General features: G+C 31.8%; 1 protein-coding gene across 1 annotated transcript in view; it reads left to right on the top strand.

Annotated features, from left to right (window-relative positions):
- Positions 1 to 21,145, top strand: part of LOC145333965 (gamma-aminobutyric acid receptor subunit alpha-6-like) — a 162,902-nt gene that overhangs the window by 88,520 nt on the left and 53,237 nt on the right. Inside the window, exons 5-11 of the mRNA XM_080179226.1 lie at positions 6,912 to 6,956; positions 7,485 to 7,582; positions 8,913 to 8,997; positions 11,327 to 11,415; positions 12,230 to 12,300; positions 13,057 to 13,137; positions 20,432 to 20,492. Coding sequence (XP_080035352.1) covers positions 6,912 to 6,956; positions 7,485 to 7,582; positions 8,913 to 8,997; positions 11,327 to 11,415; positions 12,230 to 12,300; positions 13,057 to 13,137; positions 20,432 to 20,492 — 530 coding nt within the window. The remainder of the gene's footprint in view (positions 1 to 6,911; positions 6,957 to 7,484; positions 7,583 to 8,912; positions 8,998 to 11,326; positions 11,416 to 12,229; positions 12,301 to 13,056; positions 13,138 to 20,431; positions 20,493 to 21,145) is intronic.

Below are 21,145 nucleotides of genomic sequence, written 5' to 3'. Positions count from 1 at the left end.
TCATACCAAAGATGTTAAAAATGATACATATTTTGTTTGGCACAAGACATCAAAAAGTATGAGTAGGCGGAATCCCTTGACCCCAAAAAACTTTATTTGACATCGTTAGCCACGTGTCACAATGTTCACATATATCCATTTCTTGAACAGGTTTAAAAATATTAATGTGCTATTTTTTTAGAATCTTTAAGCTCAATATAAAAATAATATAAAATATTAATGAATTTGGTTCAACTTGGACATCGTTGAGAAATGAGATTTGTTGAACAACAATGCTAGATATAATTTTACACGTTAATTGGTAGTGCCAACCAAATTGAGAAAGAAAAAAACTTATTTATGCCTCTTATCTTTACCTTTTTTTCTATCTTTCTTTAACAAACTTTTTACAACAATATACACTTTGAAAAAAAAATTATCACCTAATCTATTCAATTATATCAATACTAGTAGCCTCTAGGGGCACTTTAGGTGGGGGTAGGGAGAAGTTAACCCCTCACCCATTTTTTATTTCAGTTTTAAAACATTATATTTTGTATCATCAATCATCATTAGGGTCCTATCTCAACTCATCGGCCATTGTCCTATCCCTTAGATCCCTGCTGTTTGTTAACCTTAATATGTCAGATTAAAATTAAATAATGTTTGTGTTTTTTTCAATCTGTTTCAAAGAGGATAGATTAATTAGCAAAATCCAAATAATTTCAAATGTCCTTTAATTTTAATCCTTTATCCTTCCACTAGTGGCTACGCAACAAGAGTAGTGGGAGGGATGGGGACTTTTCTAGGGGCATTACCCTCACCTAAAATAGTTATAAACCTTCCCAGGACCTGTGAGAAGCTACATTGTAAAGAAGAATCATTTCAGTTCAGCGGTTAGCGAGAACCCTCAGTACATACATTATGAGAATCTTTAAACTAAGTGTTTTTTTCTTACTTTTTTAGGTGGTCCATTTGATAAAATAAGGAATTCTGCTGATTAATTTGTATGCAAAATCCATTTATATTAATTTATCTATATTTATGCATTTTTCAGTGCTTTCACACAAACTGCCTGTTGAGCACAAATAAACACCCTCCTTATTTTATTAAAATAAAGATAACGTAAGGGGTTTTAGTACTGGTACCCAAAGTTTCATAAACACGTTGCTCCATTCTTTTTTAATTAAATTTAATCAAAATCAAATTTGTAAATTTTTTTTGGTATTATACAAATAATTGGAATGTACACCAATTTCTTGTCCAATGTCTTATCCCTTTATATCCCTGAGTTAAAGTTTATTGTCTTCTGTTTGAAATGTAAATACCAATATTTATGATAAACTTGTTTTGTAAACTTATAATGCGCAATGCTCATTATTTAATAAGGATGATTTTATTCAATGTTTATCATCATTGGGGATGTACACCAATTTCTTTTCCAATGTCTTATCCCTTTATATCCCTGAGTTAAAGTTTATTGTCTCCTGTTTGTAATGTAAATACCAATAATTATGATAAAGTAAAACTTATTTTGTAAACTTATATTGCGCAATGCGTATTATTTATTCAGGATGATTTTATTTAATGTTTATGATCATTGGGGATGGACACCAATTTCTTTTCCAATGTCTTATCCCTTTATATCCCTGAGGTAAAGTTTATTGTCTCCTGTTTGAAATGTAAATACCAATAATTATGATAAACTTGTTTTGTAAACTTATAATGCGCAATGCTCATTATTTAATAAGGATGATTTTATTCAATGTTTATCATCATTGGGGATGTACACCAATTTCTTTTCCAATGTCTTATCCCTTTATATCCCTGAGTTAAAGTTTATTGTCTCCTGTTTGTAATGTAAATACCAATAATTATGATAAAGTAAAACTTATTTTGTAAACTTATATTGCGCAATGCGTATTATTTATTCAGGATGATTTTATTTAATGTTTATGATCATTGGGGATGGACACCAATTTCTTTTCCAATGTCTTATCCCTTTATATCCCTGAGGTAAAGTTTATTGTCTCCTGTTTGAAATGTAAATACCAATAATTATGATAAACTTGTTTTGTAAACTTATAATGCGCAATGCTCATTATTTAATAAGGATGATTTTATTCAATGTTTATCATCATTGGGGATGTACACCAATTTCTTTTCCAATGTCTTATCCCTTTATATCCCTGAGTTAAAGTTTATTGTCTCCTGTTTGTAATGTAAATACCAATAATTATGATAAAGTAAAAGTTATTTAGTAAACTTATATTGCGCAATGCGCAATATTTAATTCAGGGATCTAAAGGGATAAGACAATTACCGATAAATTGTTGTATATTTATCTCCTATGATTGTACACAAAAATATACCTTAATTATATTGTTAAAAAAATTGAACACTTAACTTAATTAACGAATTAATCAAAATTCAATAAAACTGCCTAAAGTTTTTGACCTAACGATAAGATAATGTGATTTAAACTCCCTGGCATTGTTTAATCAGATACTTGAAATGATTGCTGTGTACTAAAACGCATTTTTTAATCAGGAACTTTAAATGCAGATAGGGAGATGGGGACAATTGGATGTTTATTACACTAGTCCCCAAAGCTTATATTAATGTTTTCTTAACAACTTTGAGGACTATTATTGAATTTTGATTGGTTGGTTCATTAGGTTAAGTGTCCAAATTTTTTAACCACCGATCATAATCTACAGAATTGGTTATGTTGTGTATCATTATTGGGGATTAACTTTGGCGACTTTTGTTGAATTTTGATTTGTTTGTTCATTTAGTAGAGAAACCACTAATTGTAATAACAAAAGGGGAAATTTTGTGTATCATTATTGTTGATGTGAATAAATCAATTTTGAATTAGATTGGGGATAAACATTATTTATTGGCCATTGTCTTATCCCTTTAGATCCCTGCTTAAAATGATTACGCTGAAATAAAGTGGATTATTTACTGATGGCTTCGTATCAAGCCTCTAGGGTCCCATAATTGGTTGGGGGAGAACTTCCCCCCCCATATTATTATTTTTTATGATATCTTAATTGAAATATAAAAAATTAAGATTGATCAAAAGTTTTTTAAACTGAAATTAAATATCTTAATATAGACAGCTGTCCGCGGATAGTAAAATGAAAATCTATAATATTAATTTTAAATAGTTTTGTTGCAATTATAATTGTAACTAAAGTCGTTAATATGTCAGTCGTGACCTCTCTTTTATTTAATGCCATGGACTTATCATTTACAGGGAGGGAGGGGACAATGGGCTGTTTATGACATTGGTCCCCAAAGTTTTATGATAATGTTTTCTTATTCGTTGATTGCAGAACTTATGGGACTTTTGTTGAATTTTAAATTAAATTGATGTACATTCACAATGATGATCCACAAAATTTTCTCTTCTGTAGATTACAATTATTGAAATTGAAACATTTGGACACTGTTAATGAATCAACCAATCAAAATTCATTAAAAGTTGACAAAGTTGTTAAGGCAACAAATACAAAATAAAAAACCATGGGGACTAGTGTAATAAACAGCCCATTGCCCAGGGAGTAAGGGAGGGGACCAGTGTTACAGACTGACATAACCATTCTTTAATTAATTACTAGAAAATCTCCCTGGAACTCTCCATGTGACAGGGAAAGGGAAAAGAGAGGTAGGGGTAAGGGATATGAACGGGGAAAAGGAGGAGGCAGGCATGTATGGTAACTGCTAGCTGGCTGAGCAAGAATATGACCCGCATGACTTATTGCCCCTTTTTATCCTGTTTATTTCCCTTGCCCCCAGCTCCCTTCTCAATTTCCCTTTCTTGTCTGCTTTAAAAAAGGAGGTGGGAAAGAAGGGCGTGAAATAGAGTATGGGAGGGGGGCCTTGTATTTATATTTAAACTACTCTCTGTCTGCTATATTCAAAACTAACACAGCGAGTAGCGGCATTTCTTGCGCTAGTACCCAAACTCAGTTAGAAACTGCTAAATTCTTGCACATTCCCTTTAAGCCAGTACCCAAAGTCTGAGACTCCTAAAAATTGAATATTCGATCCATTGTCCCCTCCCTTACTCCCTGTTTATCTCCTTCCTGCATTTCAAGACGTTAATAATATAAAATTCAGTGTTCTTATTTATTCAAAAGTACAATTTATAAAAACTATTTTTATTAATTTTGGGAGAGATTTAAAAGAAAATTTTAGTTCATTAATATAGAATATTAAAATACTAGAATAAGTCCAGGGGTCTAAGGGATAAGACACTGGCCGATAAATTTAAGTAATCTCCAATAATGATACAAAATTTACCCCTTCTGTAGATTACAATTAGTGGTTGAAATGTTTGGGCACCCAAATAAATAAACCAATCAATCAAAATAGAATATGTGTCCCCAAGGTTGTCAAGCCAAAGAATAAGAAAACGGATAAGATATTGGGGTCTAATAAACAGTCCAATGTCCCCTAATATATGTTCATTTGTATGTCTGATTTGAATTGAGCTTCGCTAATCTAAACGGTGACATCCTTTTTTTAGAAAAAAAATATTCCAATAATGAATATATGATATACATGATATATTTACAGAGAAAATTATTTTGCCAATATGAACCTTATCTATTAATCAGTGGATTCATCCATTTGGAGGGAATAGGATGGGGTAAAATGAGTGCACTGATAGCCAGCTGCTAGAATCTTTTTATCAGAGTACATGAAAATCTGATACAACATCCAAGTAATTATATATCGATTGTTCCAATGGTGGTATGCTAAAACTTGGCCACAACCAGGGAGGGAGGGGACACTGAAAATAATTTTAAAAATTTTTATAAACTAGCTATCTCAATAATTGGTTTAAAACTATTGGGGAATTTTTGAAATCTGGTTGGTTAAACATTTTTCTACAAAAAAATTGTATGTAACTTTGGGGTAATTTTGTGCATCATAATTAGATTTATCGATCCTCCATTGTCTTATCCCGTAAGATCTCTGGTCAAAACTGATACAAAGTTGAAATAGAAAATATAGAGCAACATCCCTCAAACTTGTATTAAACCATAAAAAAAACCTTTTTGTATTTGTATTAGATGTTGGTGGTACCCAAAGTTTTATTTCGTAACCGTAACCAAAATATGGGGTACTTTTATTAAATCTGTTATTGGTTGGTTCCAAATTAGACTTTTAATCTACGACAAGGGTAATTTTGTTTATCATCATGAGAGGGATGTATTTTAATCTATCGTCCAGTGATTTATCCCTTTGGATCCCTCCCTCCACTGTGTATAATGTGTTAAAAGAGGTTGTACTTTTTTGATTTAAATAACTTGAAAGGGATACTACCAAACCTTTCTTTTCTTCAGGGAGGAAAGGTAAAATTAAATTTCTTTGAAACCGATTGATATCCGCTGTATTATAACCGGTTCTCAGCCATACTAAAAGATCATACATATCATTGTGTTACAGCAAATTTTCCAAAAATATTAAAATAAAAATCATAAAAAACCCAGTTTTAGTCTGACTCTTAATTAGCTTCTTGTTTAATATCCGAGAAAAGCTGTCTATGATACGATGCCATAAAAAACTATTCCGGTCATTGTCTGATCCCTCCATATCCCTGGCTTTACCTTTCTACAGTTTGAATCTTTAATCCATAATCTGTTGGGTGTCGAACAAAACTGCAAAAAAACAGACAGTCAAACGAAAAAATTATGTTATAGAAAATTTCGTGATTTTTCTATTATTTATCATATTTTCTTACCATTTCTTTTTCTCGCTCTCTCTCTCTCGCTCTCTCTCTCTCTCTCTCTCTCTCTCTCTCTCTCTCTCTCTCTCTCTATCTCTTTCTTTCTCTTTCTCGCTCGCTCGCTCGCTCTCTCTCTCTCTCTCTCTCTCTCTCTCTCTCTCTTTCTCTCTCTCTCTCTCTCTCTCTCTCTCTCCCCCTCTCTCTCTCTCTCTCTCTCTCTCTCTCTCTCTCTCTCTCTCTCTCTCTCTCTCTCTCTCTCTCTCTCTCTCCCTCTCCCTCTCTCTCTCTCTCTGTTATATAACACAATTTGTCTGCTAGTCCATCCATTGGTTTGTGTTGTGCTTCGGTACTTATGGATGTTGGTCTTTTTTTATTTTTTTGTTATTGCTGCGCGCGCTCCTTATGCTTATTTATATAAACATACCTAATCCATCAATAGATATATTATTACTTGGATGTTGCACCAGATTTTCATGTACTCTGATAAAGTTATATTCACTGCTGGCTAAAATAACCCAATTCAAACCCTTTACCCCATTCCCTCCCCTTCTATTGGATAAATCAACAGACCTATAAATGAGGTACATATGACCAACCTAAGTTGACGACAAATTGTTTTCTGTCAATATATCCACGTATAATCTATATCCATTAATCCATCCGACAGCCAAATGCCAAAACATCTTCTCAGGGGAAGATAGGAATTGTAAATTACAGTACTGGTACCCAACGTTTTATTACCACTTAGTGTTATTCATGAATTCCGAAACTTCATGGATAACATTAATGGATACTTTAATGGGTTTGTGATTGGTTTGTTTTGAACCAGTAGTATCAAAACTTTTCAACCAATGCTATTTTCATGCAATGTCTTATCCCTTGATATCCCTGGAAGGGATTTGAATTTAGTTCTGCACATGTAAAACATTATCAAATCATCTGAACATTTTATAACACAGCACAAAGTGTAACTTTGCTTAACTTTTATTATCAAACATCACCACTTTTCCAAAAATTTTCCTGAAATCGTTAGGGAGATCTTAACATACCAACATTAAGAATCTTTTACATAATAGAATTGTTAATTTATTGTTGATTAAAGGAAGGTCAGGTGGCAATCTACAGACATAAAGACACACAGACAACAAGTTACTTTTTTATTATTGAAGTATTGTTTTTTGTTTAGTTTGGTGGCTCGGGCGACGAGTTGATACCAGTTGACGTTTCTATGGTAAGTTTTCATTCTTGTTAAAAGTCAACTTGTGGCTACGCCCCTAGATGCCTCTAATGACACTGCTATTAAAGGAAGTGTGCTATTAAATTCCACCCCACCCCTATTTAGTTTAGTTTAAAGAATAAAAAGTAAAAATAATTAAGGGTGGGATGACATTTTTTGGGGGGTTGGTGGTACCCTACCCCAAAGTAGTTATAAACTTTTCCAAGACCTATAAGAAGGTATACTGTAAAGATGAATCATTTGGGTTCAGCGGATAGCGAGTTCCTATGGCTAAGACTGACAAACACACTGATCCAGATATAACATTGACATTTTTTTTTATTGTATTGTAAATTGTATAGACCTTTAAAACAATACCCTCCAAAGAGTTTATGTCAGTCAGTATATATGTTTTTGTCGTTCTGAATGTGTTATGATTTTTTTATATCTTTAGTTATTGAAAAAGACCTCAGATTTCAATTAAATTAGTCTTAATGCTGTTTTTTTTATTTATTTGTATAATAGTTTACTAATTTTTTTTAGATTGAGAAAATATGGATTCCAGACATAGAAATATTGAATTTGAAAGATTTTACCACGCTAGCGGTGTTGTCAAAATTACAAGGGCTTTGGCTTAACAGGTATCTATCTATCTATCTATCTTATCTATCTATCTATCTATCTATCTATCTATCTATCTATCTATCTATCTATCTATCTATCTATCTATCTATCTATCTATCTATCTATCTATCTATCTATCTATCTATCTATCTATCTATCTATCTATCTATCTATCTATCTATCTATCTATCTATCTATCTATCTATCTATCTATCTATCTATCTATCTATCTATCTTTCTATCTATCTATCTATCTATCTATCTATCTATCTATATATCTATTTATCTATCTATCTATATATCTATTTCCTCCCTCATATTTCAAAGTAATGATTGAATTGTAGAATATTTCTGAAAATCTTTTCAAAACTTTAATTAATTAATTTATATCAAAGATGAGTTCTAAAAGTATGCACGTATGCATTAATAAAAATAAAACATCTAAAAACTTATAGGTTAGGTTAAGTTAAGTCAGGGTTAGGAGACCCTGTAAGGGCCTAGAATCCTACCCCCCCTCAAATAAAAAAATAAATATGGTCGGGTAAAATGTACTTTATATCATTATAAAACATGATAATAACATTTATAACAATCGATGTATTATTACTTGGATGTTGCACCAGGTTATCATATACTCTTAAAAAGTAAAACTTGTAGCTGGCTATAGTAACAATCATCCCTATGAAACCCTTTACTCCATCCCTTCCCCTCTTACTAAATGAACAAACTGACCAATAAGTAATTTCCATGTTAGCAACCTTGTCATAATATCCACGTATATTCTATATCCATTTTTATAGTATCTAGCTTTTCTCCTTATCTATCTAACTTATCTATTCCTGTGATTATAAATTCCTGATTCTATTAGAAAAATTAAAGAGTTTTGATAGATTTAAATTTCAAGTAATTTTAACAAAGTTATTATTTGTTGGGAGAAGAATTTACATAAATTTTGTTTTAGCTAGTACAATGTGTATTCAACTATCTTTACATCTATCAATTTATCTATTTAATTATTTACATATATAAGTATACTAAATATTTATCTTTAAATCTAATAATCTATTGTTCAATTTATATTTGCATCTACGATCTATAAATCTACTTATCTATGACCAATCAATCTATAAAGCATTGTGTTCATCTTTGTATCAATCTATCTTTTAATCTATATATTAATCTTCTCATAAATCTCTTTACCTATCTATTGAACTATCTATCAATTTATCTATTGATTAATCTATTTATCTATCTATCAATATATCTACTGATTTGTTTATATCAATTAATATAACTATTGATTTATCTATCCATCTATAATCTGTATAAACCTATCTATCTATCTAGAAAACTGGAGCTGATATATGCTGTAGCCTGCAGAATAACCTGGATATGTCCGATGACCTTTGACAACTTCCCGCTAGACGTCCAGGTAATAGAAACATCCAGGGATCTAAAGGGATAAGACAATGGCCGATAAATTGATGTTCATCAACAATGATGATTACCAAATTTGCCCCTTCTGTAGATTAAAATTGGGTGTTGAAGCGTTTTGACACTCAACTTAATGAACCAAGTAATCAAATTTAATAAATAGTCCCCAAAGTTATTGAGCCAACCTGGATATGTCCGATGACCTTTGACAACTTTCCGCTGGACGTACAGGTAATAGAAACATCCAGGGATCTAAAGGGATAAGACAATGGCCGAAAAATTTTATCATAAATAAAATTACCAATTCTGTTGATTAATATTAGTAGTTGAATTGTTATGACACTCAACTTAATGAACCAACTATTCAAAATTCAATAAAAGTCCCAAAAGTTGATTGGCCATCAAATAAGAAACCGTTAATATAAAACTTTGCGGACTAGTGTTTCACAGTAAGGACTTGGTTTCACAGGTATTAGCACATAGCAATAAAAATTCAATTTATGAATGAATACAAAAGTTGGGATTAGGAATTGTAATTATTTTTTGTTGTTATCTCTCCCTTACGCCAAGGATGGTTTGAATTAAAATATGAAGTGTTGGGGGGGGGGGGGGGGGGGTGTATTGTAAGTTCTGGGGGAGTAGTATACACAATAACGTGTACAAGTTTCAACCAATATTATGGCCGGATTATTCCGAGACTGTATTCTGAATGGTTCAATCTACTGATTGTGGTTCTAGATCTTTTATATCTATTCCTTTAGCAAAATATTGCGTTAATGGATATAGAATACGTGAATATATTGACAGGGGAAAATCATTCGTCATTAATTGGTCAGTTCTTTCATCCAGTAGGAGGGGAGGGGATGAGTAAAAAGAGATGAAAGGGGTTAAACGTTATTTTAGCCAGCTAAGAGTTTCACCTTATTAGAGAACATGAAAATCTGGTGCAATATCCAAGTGATAATATATCCATTATTGCGTGACCGTCAACTTTTTGCATTTAATGCTTAAACCACAATGGCAAACTTTGGCATTTCAAAAACTTTGAAAATTGATAATAATTTTAATCATTTATAATCTATCCATCTATTACTGTACCGCGGGACTAGTAGCTTTATTCCACGAAGACCAATATGTTCAGCAGTTACCGAGATCTTAAGCTTCAGACAGACAGACATCATTCTGCTTGTTATTATAGATTGTGAGTTAGTTAAAGAATAGCAGAATTGCAGTGTATAATTATATAAGATTTTCATTTGCATCAGGGATGTAAAGGGATAAGGCAATGGCCAATATATTAATGTACATCCGCAATGATGATATACAAAATTACACATTTTGTAGACTACAATTAGTGGTCGAAACGTTTGAGCACTCATCTTAATGAACAAATTAATCAAAATTCAATAAATGTTTCCAAAGTTGTTAGACCAACGAATAGAAATACATTATAATAAAACTTTGGGGACTAGTGTAATAAACATCCCACAATGTCCCCTACCCCCAGTTTCTATTTACATAGTTTAAATTTAACTTGTTTCATTAATCTTTAAACTATATCCAAGTATTTTAGTAGGGAAGGGAGGGGACAATGGGCTGCTATTCACATAGTCCCCAAAATTTTGAATAATTATTGAATCTTGATTGGTTGGTTAATTTAGTTGAGTGTTTAAAGTTTCAACCACTGGTAGTTATATAAAGAAGGGGTAATTTTGTGTATCATCATTGGGGATAAACATCAATTTTATCGACCATTGTCTTATCTCTTTGGATACCATTTAAGTGCAGCTACACTAAAACTCATAAAAGCAAACATATTTAAATTATACTGGTTCCCAAAATTTTGTCTCGGGTTGAGTACTTTTATCAAATTTTGATTGGGTATTATAAACTAGGAGTGCCCAAACTTTTCTACAATTAATCTTTTATATCATGATAAGAAAGGGAGCAATATGCAAAATACTGTAGACACGTTTTGTCTTATAGAATTTGTGATAAGGGAAGTACTAAAGCATTGTCTTATCCCGCAAGATCCTTAGAAATGTTAAATATCTCTATTTTTTAATGGGGGCTAAGAAATTCACATTTATTTTTAGCTATTCCCAAATTTAGGCAAGGTGCCCTAAACCGGCGAGAATAAAATAACCTAATCTAACCTGACCTAAAGTAATAAACATACAAACGAAAAAATTGCCCCCATTACATTTTTTTGATTTTTTTCCAAATTAAGGGTGGTCGGTATGCTTCTGATTATTGATTAAGGGAAATCTGGAATATCAGACATCAATCTTTAATAGCAACTGAGAAATCAATTATTTAAATTTTAGGTGTGCAAGTTTCAAGTTGGTTCCTTTAACTATGACGACACAAAAATCATGTTTGGCGAGGAATTCGTTGCTGACGCTAAATCTATAAGGTATACATATGTCTGTCTGTTTGTTTGCTGTTTGTCTGTGAGTTTGTCTGTGTTTTTGTCTGTGCGTTTGTCTGTCTGTTTGTCTGTCTGTTTGTCTGTCTGTTTTTCTGTCTGTTTATCTGTCTGTTTGTCTGTCTGTTTGTCTGTCTGTTTGTCTGTTTGCAATATATATGTCTGTCAATATATCTATTCTCTCTATCCTTCAATTGGCCACTTAAATTGTTTATTGGCCTCAAAAAGGATTATATGTAATCCAAGTAATCCAATATTTTTTTCATATCCATAACCGCGGACAACCGGTCAGTCAAATCCTACTAAAATTATATATCATATTCATTCTTGAATGCAGTCATTAAATTTTATTTTAAAGACCAAATGAAACTCACCAGGGTTCGGAAGCCGCGCCTCAGCCGCGCATAAGCCTCAGTTTTAAACCTGCTTGTGTGCAGGAAAAAAATTTCAGAAAGAAGGATTGTCTGCTAAAGAGCAGTTTTATACATTCAGCTGAATTTTATAGTGATAAAATGAAGATTTCACTGAGGCTTACACGCGGCTTACGCGCGGCTTCCGAACCCTGAAACTCACCATGAAACCTGTCTCCTATTTTCAACATGTATTTTGTAGTATGACTGATTGGTATAGAGAATCTTTACACATAAAAAAATCTTCCGTCATGATTAACAGCTGAATAAATGTCATATTTCCTTAAAATTACGGACTTACTGACGGACAGACTATGTGAAGTAGCTTTAAAGATTGGATTCTACCCCAATAGCTTAGTAGTAAGTAAATTATTATCTTTTTTTTATTTTAGATCAGTTTTGGACTACTCAATATCAATCCATGAACTGGATGAAAAGGACAAACTATCAGTAGTTCTAACAGGTAAATTTAGACAAGAGAGACATACAGACAGACAGACAAACAGACAGACAAACAGACAGACAAACAGACAGACAAACAGACAGACAAACAGACAGACAAACAGACAGACTACTCAATATCAATCCATGAACTGGATGAAAAGGACAAACTATCAGTAGTTCTAACAGGTAAATTTATAAAAGAGAGACAGACTGACAAACACAGACAAACAGACAGATAAACAGACAGACAAACAGACATACTAATAGGTTAACTTTATCATCTTTTAGATCACTCCAAAGAGGGAGGGAATATAGGTACTATAAATCATGCTCTTTCCTTTGTTGCCTGAAAAAGGGAGGGAGGGGACATTAGACTATAAATTATACTAGTACCCACTATATTACGATCATGTTCTCTTATTCTTTTGCTTTAAATATGTTAATACTTAGTAAGGGATATATTTTTGGATCATTGGCATGCCCAACAACTTATTGTCAATTGTCTTATCCCTTACGATCCTTGGATAGCAACTACTTTACAAAGTACTCGCGGCTGCGCTTCTAGCATTAGAAGAGGGTAGGTCAACTAAAAGAATAAAAAGAATTAAATAACCTTAAACGTCCCACGGGTCTATAAGAACCTTACTACTTTATACATTAGGATTAATAATAAAATGCAGATTGCTCGTTTTTTAATAATAAGGGTTTAAAATGTTTACTATATATTATATTATTATATATTATATAATTTGTTAGCATATTTTGTTACTTTTAGGAAATTATTCGGTGACCGGTTTTGAATTGGTTTTGCGAAGAAAAATGTCTCACTACATAATCACATATTATTTTCCAGCAGGTATTGTATTTAAGTATTATAGACAGCTTTCCGTGGATAGTATAGATGAAAACCGGTTCTAATCCAGCGGATATTAATCCGTTTCGAAGCCAAACTGGAAAAATGTCTCAGTACATATTCACATATTTTTTCCCAGCATGTATTGTATATTAGTATTATAGACAGCTTTTCGCGGTTAAAATGGCTGAGAACCGGTTATAATCCAGCGGATATTGATCGGTTTCGAAGCCATACTGGAAAAATCTTTCTTTATCTATCTATATTTTCTGTAAATTGATATATTGTTACTTGGATGTTACACCATATTTTCATGTCTTTTCTTAAAGTGATACCTAAAGCGGGCTAAAATTACGATACCCCTATCCAGCCCCTTTACCACATCCTCTCTCTGCCTGCCTAATGAACGAACTGACCAAAAAATGAGTTTCATGTTAGCAACCTAAATTAACGAAAAAACCAATCCTAATATCCAATGATAATAATGATTCCTAATGATTCCTAAGACAATAAGATACAAGATAATAAGCTAGGTATCCCTTTTCTATGTATGTATTTTTACTGTATCCTGTATTTAAGCTTTTATGAATGTTGTCATCCTTGTTGTAGTCAATATTTAATTACATAACATTATTGCAACTTATCGCAAAGGTAATAACAATTTAGTAAATCATTCTATCATGTTCATCTTTTTATTTCTTTAAACAGATTTTCACTTAGTAAACATAATGCTTAATTTGTGTTAGTTTGAACTAAACAAAGCATTTGACACAGACATAATTTTAGAATTCATCCTGTATAAAAGTAATAAAATGTCTGAATGTAGCATAATATCTCACTAACTAACATTTCCTTTACAGTGAAGCTTCTTATCAGTCCATGGATGATTTTTAACTATTTTTGGCGAGGGTACCTCCAATCTCCAAAGAGAAATCCCCCTTGGGAAAAAAAACCACCTTACAAAAAAATATACTTTTTCAATTTAAAACTAAAATTAAAAGTGGGGGTTTAATGGGATTAGTATCTGGGGTGGTTTTAGGCCATTTCTTCTTATCATAAAGGGGCTAGGGGCGAAGGAAGTAGAATTTAAAAATAAAATCTTTGAATTTAAATAAAAGATAAAATTGTAAATTTACTTAAAGCTGGATAAACTTGGATTTCAGTCAGGGATTTCAGAGATAAGACAATCAGAGCTAGATTAATCTACAAACCTTTCTTTACCAAGGAAGGAGAGGAAATTGGACTGTGTATTACACTATATATAGTCCCCAAAGTTTTATAACAATGTTTTCTTATTCGTTCGCTCACAACTGTTTGGACTTTTATTAGTTTGTTTGTTAAGATGAGTGTCCAAACGTTTTAACCACTATTTGAAATCTCTACAAGGGGTAATTTTTTTCTTTCATCATTTTGTCTTATCCTTTTAGATCCCTATTTCTTTCCCGAAATACATATATTCTATGCTAAAGAATTTTGGGAAATATTAAATTTATCCTCTATGGTCTTATCCCTGAAATCCCTGAATTTGTAAAGGTTTGAAAATAGAATTGTTTTGTTGCTAAAATATTTTTCTCCCCAAGCCCTTTTGTCTCAACAATAGATGTAATAAAATATAATTTCATGGAGAAATACTAGAAAATGAATTAGTTTTTTCCTTTAATACGCTTAGTAGCAGTGATGTTAGTGGATATTACATTCAACAATAAGTTAATTTTCATTAAAGTAATTGGTTGAAATGATTAGACTTTTTTAGTTTGGAACCTACCAATATTTAATAACATTACCCAAAGTTTTGATCCAAATGAAGTTGGTATGTAACTTTGGTTATCAGTGTAATTTTCAGTTCAATGCCTCCTACCTTAAACCAGTGCAGGGAGAAAGGAATCATTGGACTGTAAATTATAATGGTACCCAAAGATTATCAATACGCTCTTAAAAAAACAAAAACAAAAGTAGACTTTAAAACTGTTATCTTTACTATCCTGCAGTTAAAACAGGGGTATTTTTTTATCGTCCATTGTCCTATCCCATTAGATCCCTGTTTTTAGGCTGACTAAGGATGACAACATACTTTAATATAAGACACTGTATACAGACATACTGACATTTTAAGGACTTGATTATAGAGATGTTTCACTTATAACATTGTACCTCATTGTAATAGGAATAAGTACTCCAAAAATTGAAGCCAAAAAGGTAAAAAAATGATTTTCATGAACATACGAACTTTCTTGAAAAAAAATATAAAGTTAATCAGCTTCCTAAATCACAATTGATTTTTACAGGAATCATCAAACAAAGTTGGAAATCAATAGGAAAATTCTAATGTGTTAAATTTATGTAAAGAGCCAATCATTCTGGGCATATGGACGGACGGACCGACCCTAATTATAGAAAAGCTTCACTTTTAAAATGAGTATTCCTCTAGAAATTTTTCGCACTCCATTGTGTTCAATTTTGTTTAACTATTGCTTTTAACCCCAAGATACAATAAAACTTTGGGTACTAGTGTAATTACAGTATTCCTTTATACAGTTTTCCCACTCCATTGTGTTCAATTTTGTTCAACTATTGCTTTTTACCCTAAGATACAATAAAACTTTGGGTACTAGTGTAATTACAGTATTCCTCTATACAGTTTTCCCCCTCCATTGTGTTCAATTTTGTTCAACTATTGCTTTTAACCCCAAGGAACAATAAAACTTTGGGTACCAGTGTAATTATATACAGTATTCCTCTATACAGTTTTCCCCCTCCATTGTGTTCAATTTTGTTCAACTATTGCTTTTTACCCCAAGATACAATAAAACTTTGGGTACCAGTGTAATTACAGTATTCCTCTATACAGTTTTCCACCTCCATTGTGTTCAATTTTGTTCAACTATTGCTTTTAACCCCAAGGAACAATAAAACAATATTCAAGGGAAATAAAAACAGTTAAGGATTTCAAACATCATTTTAATAAGAACAACTATGTCTGATATTAATGCAGATATAAAATTTTAATTATATTTTTCCATTATGGCTTCAAAATCCATTAAAATCACTGGATTAGAACTGAAAAATAATGTATCATATCATACTGTAGACAACTTCCCACATTTAATAAAATGAAAACCAGAATAGTTATACCAGTTTTGTTAGTCTTATAATCTTTAAAATATCTACGAAAAGTTGTCTATAATACGATGCAATAAAAAACTAAATATTACAAATCAGATTTCAGCTTATGCTTTGAAATTGTAAACATGAACATGAACAAAACAAACCAGTTAAAAGGCATACATACATCAAGATAATTTAGTATTTTTTCAAATGTTCAGACTCCTAACTGTTAAGAAGACATTTCATGGTTTAACCTGGTAAACACCAGGAAATTAATGGATAAGACAATGGCAGATAAATTAGTGTACATCCCCAATAATGATACACAAAAATTGCATAAATTGGGGGAAATAAGAGATGTAAATTAAGTTAACCGCCATTCTCCCATGAATGTAAAGAAATAAGACAATGGGCAGATTAATTTATGATGATGATACACAAAATTACCCTTTCTGTAGATATAAATTATTGGTTAAAATGTTTGGACAGTATTAGTTTGAAACCAACCAAACACAAAGTTACCAAAGTTGTTAAATTAACAAATAAAAAACCTTATTATAAAACTTTGGGGACTAGTGTAATAATCAGCTAATAGTCCCCTTTCTCCCTGATTATAAACACTATTTACAGTTTGGATTTAGGAAGATTTAGAAGTAAATAGAGGAAAAAATGCATTAATTTTTATGTAACAAAGCTACTGTAATTCATTTTGTCTGTCTGTCTGTTTTTCATTCCTTTAGAATAAATGTTATTTAATCTGATGTTTTGATTGATTTTGGAGATTCCTAAATTATTCAGCAATTAATAAAAATTTCACTAACCGATTGTATAAGCAATACTTTTTTTTCTTCTGACTTTCATTAGAGGTAAATTGGTGAATAACTTTAAAGAGCTTCTCTTTATGGTCGTCTGTTTATATAATAACATTGGCTACGCCCCTTCTAGAGGTATTGGGGGTTGATTTAGACCCCCCCCCTCCCCTTTTTCTATCTTAGTTTTAAAAAGAACGAAAAAAAAATACATGGAGAACCATTTTTTAGGGGGTATTAATTCATTTTATGATTCCTTTAAGATAAGATCTGAGCTGAATCTTTAAATCATTTTAGTGGTGAGCCAGATCGGGGTGAGCGGAATTTCAGCCAATCACAGCGCGGCTTTTCATAAAATGCTGTGCTCTCATTGTTGGAAAGTTGGCCCACCACTAAAATGGTTTAAAGATCCAGCTAAGATAAAAAAAAAATGAAAATTTGAAAACGTCTTTTTAGACTAGAGGAATAGGGCACAAGAGTAATAAATAGAATAAAATCTGGGAGGTAGGGGACATTGTTTGTTTGTTGAACTAGTCCCCAAAGTTTTAATAATGACGTTTTCCTATTTGTTGGCTTAACAACTTGGTGACTTCTATTGTTTTTTTTATTTTTTGGTTAATTAAGTTGAAGTCTATACGTTTCAACCAATACAGGCGACCTTCATAAGGGGTAATTTTTGTATCCTAATTGAGGATGCACATCAATTTATCGGCCATTGTCTTATCCCTTTAGATCCCTAATAATAAATTTGTGAAAGTTTTCTTTACTTACATGAATTCAATTTATTCTTATTGTTTGTCTTTCACAACAAATACAAAAGTAACAAGGATGATAACATACATAAAAGGGAGCTGGACAAAGTGTCTAAAAAAATCAGCCTTGTGACGTCATAAAAATTAAGGATTATCCATCTCTTTAAAGGTTTTCTTTTCCACTTCTCCTCTCATCTACCTCTTTTTTATGACGTCACATGTATTTTAAATTTTATTAGGACTTGATTATACAGATACTTCGCTTATTTCATTGTACTTATTCCTACAAAAGTAACAAAGATGACAACATCCATAATAAAAGCGAAGCACAAAAAAAGAAAGCATTATACTAGCAGACGAAAAAGGTCCTCTACAGGGGGATCCAGGTAGTTGTCTGATTATGCATCAAAAATATAGATTTATTAGATGTATATTTATAATCTTCACAAAATATGATATTAACTGCCAGTCTTAAATATGAGCCGATCATCATGATACACATAAACCAACGGACAAGTTAAATTATAGAATACCTTTGGTACTAAAAGTAGGTGTTTACTTTAGCGTAGTAGAGAAGCTACTCTATAACTGATGTATGATAAACAGTGTCACATAACTTGTCTTTAACTCAAGAGAGAGAGGGGACAATAGGCACTTTATTACACAAGTCCCCAAAGTTTTATAATAACGTTTACATATTCTTTGACTCAACAACTTTGGGAACCTTTAATCAATTTTGATTGGATGGTTTATCAAACTGAGTGTCCATACATTTCAACCACTAGTTGTAATCTAAAGAATATTGTCTTATCCCTTATTTTCCTGACTTTTGGTGCAATGTAATTTGTTAACCCAATAAGATTAATATTACAAATTACATAATATGTACTTATACTTATACACCTATCAAAAAGCCAAGGAGAGAGGGGACATTGGGCTGTTTTTATTACACTAGTCCCCAAAGTTTTATAATAACGTTCGTTGGCTTGACAAATTTGGGGACTATTATTAAATTTTGATTGGTTGGTTCATTAAGTTGAGTTTCAACCACTAATTATGATATACAGAAGGGATAATTTTGTGTATCATCATTGGGGATGTACATCAATTTCTCAATGGTGCAAGGTGATTCCTAAGACAATAAGATGTATAATACAAATTACATAATATGTACGTATACTTATACACCTATCAAATAGCCATAGAGGAGGGGACATTGGGCTGTTTTTATTACACTAGTCCCCAAAGTTTTATGATAACGTTTTCCTGTTCAAATGCTAATCAACTTTGAAGACTTATATTGAATTTTGATTGGTTTTTACCAATAATTATAATCTACAGTAGGGGTAATTTTTTGTATCGCCATTGGGGATGTACATCAATTTTGCGGCCATTGTCTTATACCTTAGGACCCAAGTACACAATATGTGTTCCTATACTTGGTTAATCAAATATAATATTATAATATTACAATAGATATAGAATACGTGGATATATTAACAGGGGAAATTTTTTTGTGCATTTAAGTTGCTATTATGGACCTCTTTTAGTGGTCAGTTCGTTCATCCAGTAGGGGATGTAGTAAGAGGGGTGGTTAGTGGATATCGTTAGGTTAGCAAGCTGCAAGTATTATCTTATTATTAGAGTACATTATAATCTTGTGCAACTTCCATTTAATAATATATTGATTAAGAGTAACAGAAAAATATCCAATAACCATCATTAAAGCCATTAGCTTCCCTCAACAGGATCTGAACAGAAAGAAAAATCTTACTACTTTATATAACAGAACGGACTTGACTGACGGAAATTCTTTATCAAACAGGGAACGTGAAATTTCTTTTTAGCCCTCTATCTCTAATAGCAGTTGAAAAAACAGAAAAAAGACGCCCCCACGGCCGTTTAAGGGCACAACTTTTAGAAATTAAATGATTTTCTGACTTTTTCATTATCTATTTCATATATATATGAAATCAATAATATTGATAATGTAAATTGGAATTTTTAGTTATTTAATGTATGTTTGAATTTAACATAGCATTTGATATTTTTATAATTACATCTTACTTATATAAGTATATTGTATTAAATGCTGATTATAATTTTTGTATATTTCCGTATATCATTTATTTTGTCTATCAATTTAAATATTTATCGATATATCTATCTATCTATCTATTTATCTATCTATCTCACTATCTATCTATCTATCTATCTATCTATCTATCTATCTATCTATCTATCTATCTATCTATCTATCTATCTATCTATCTATCTATCTATCTATCTATCTATCTATCTATCTATCTATCTATCTATCTATCTATCTATCTATCTATCTATCTATCTATCTATCTATCTATCTATCTATCTATCTATCTATCTATCTATCTATCTATCTATCTATCTATCTATCTATCTATCTATCTATCTATCTATCTATCTATCTATCTATCTATCTATCTATCTATCTATCTATCTATCTATCTATCTATCTATCTATCTATCTATCTATCTATCTATCTATCTATCTATCTATCTATCTATCTATCTATCTATCTATCTATCTATCTATCTATCTATCTATCTATCTATCTATCTATCTATCTACCTACCTATCTATCTATCTAGGCATGTTTGTAATTGTTTCCTGGATAAGCTTTCTTGTGCCGCCAGAAAGTGTTCCTGGAAGGTTAGTATCTGTTTGTCTATCTGTATGTCTGTTTATCTTTCTGTTTGTATGTCTGTCTATCTTTTTGTCTGTCCTGGATAAGAAAGTGTTCCTGGAAGGTTAGTATCTCCACAGCAGGGATAGCACAACAGACGATCAAATATACACATGTCTGTCTGTCTGTCTGTATGTTTGTTTGTATGTCTCTCTGTCATGTTAGTATCTACCATTATTAACAGGGGATCTATCGCAGTTCGGTGTTAAATGTTCCTGATTCATTTGGTGTTTTTTCTTTGATATAATCGTTACCAGGAACATTTTACCGTGAACTGCTCTAGTTCCTTAACAGGTAGGGGGATAGGACTACAGATGATTTTTATTTAAATATTTACCCACAATTGGGGATGGTTGATAACATTGGGCATAATATTAATGGTCCAAAGGCACTAACTACCCTCCGACTATTGCAGACATCCAACCCTTTGATTGCACAACATTTGTCTGTTGTAATCATTATGTTTTGGACTAAGACATTATCCTTACTTTTACTATTAAATGTCGAGCATACGCTATGTATAACTTTTAACGTCTTAAGTTACAACACAGGTCTTTTAAGGTCAAACTGGTTAAATACACGAAACATTCATTAAACAAGGATGACAACATCCATAAAA

This window comes from Acartia tonsa, chromosome 12, assembly GCF_053477335.1.
Source record: "Acartia tonsa isolate MP-2025a chromosome 12, ASM5347733v1, whole genome shotgun sequence".
Taxonomy (NCBI): domain Eukaryota; kingdom Metazoa; phylum Arthropoda; class Copepoda; order Calanoida; family Acartiidae; genus Acartia; species Acartia tonsa.
Note: the sequence above shows the minus strand (reverse complement) of the source record. Positions and strands in the feature narration are given on the sequence as shown.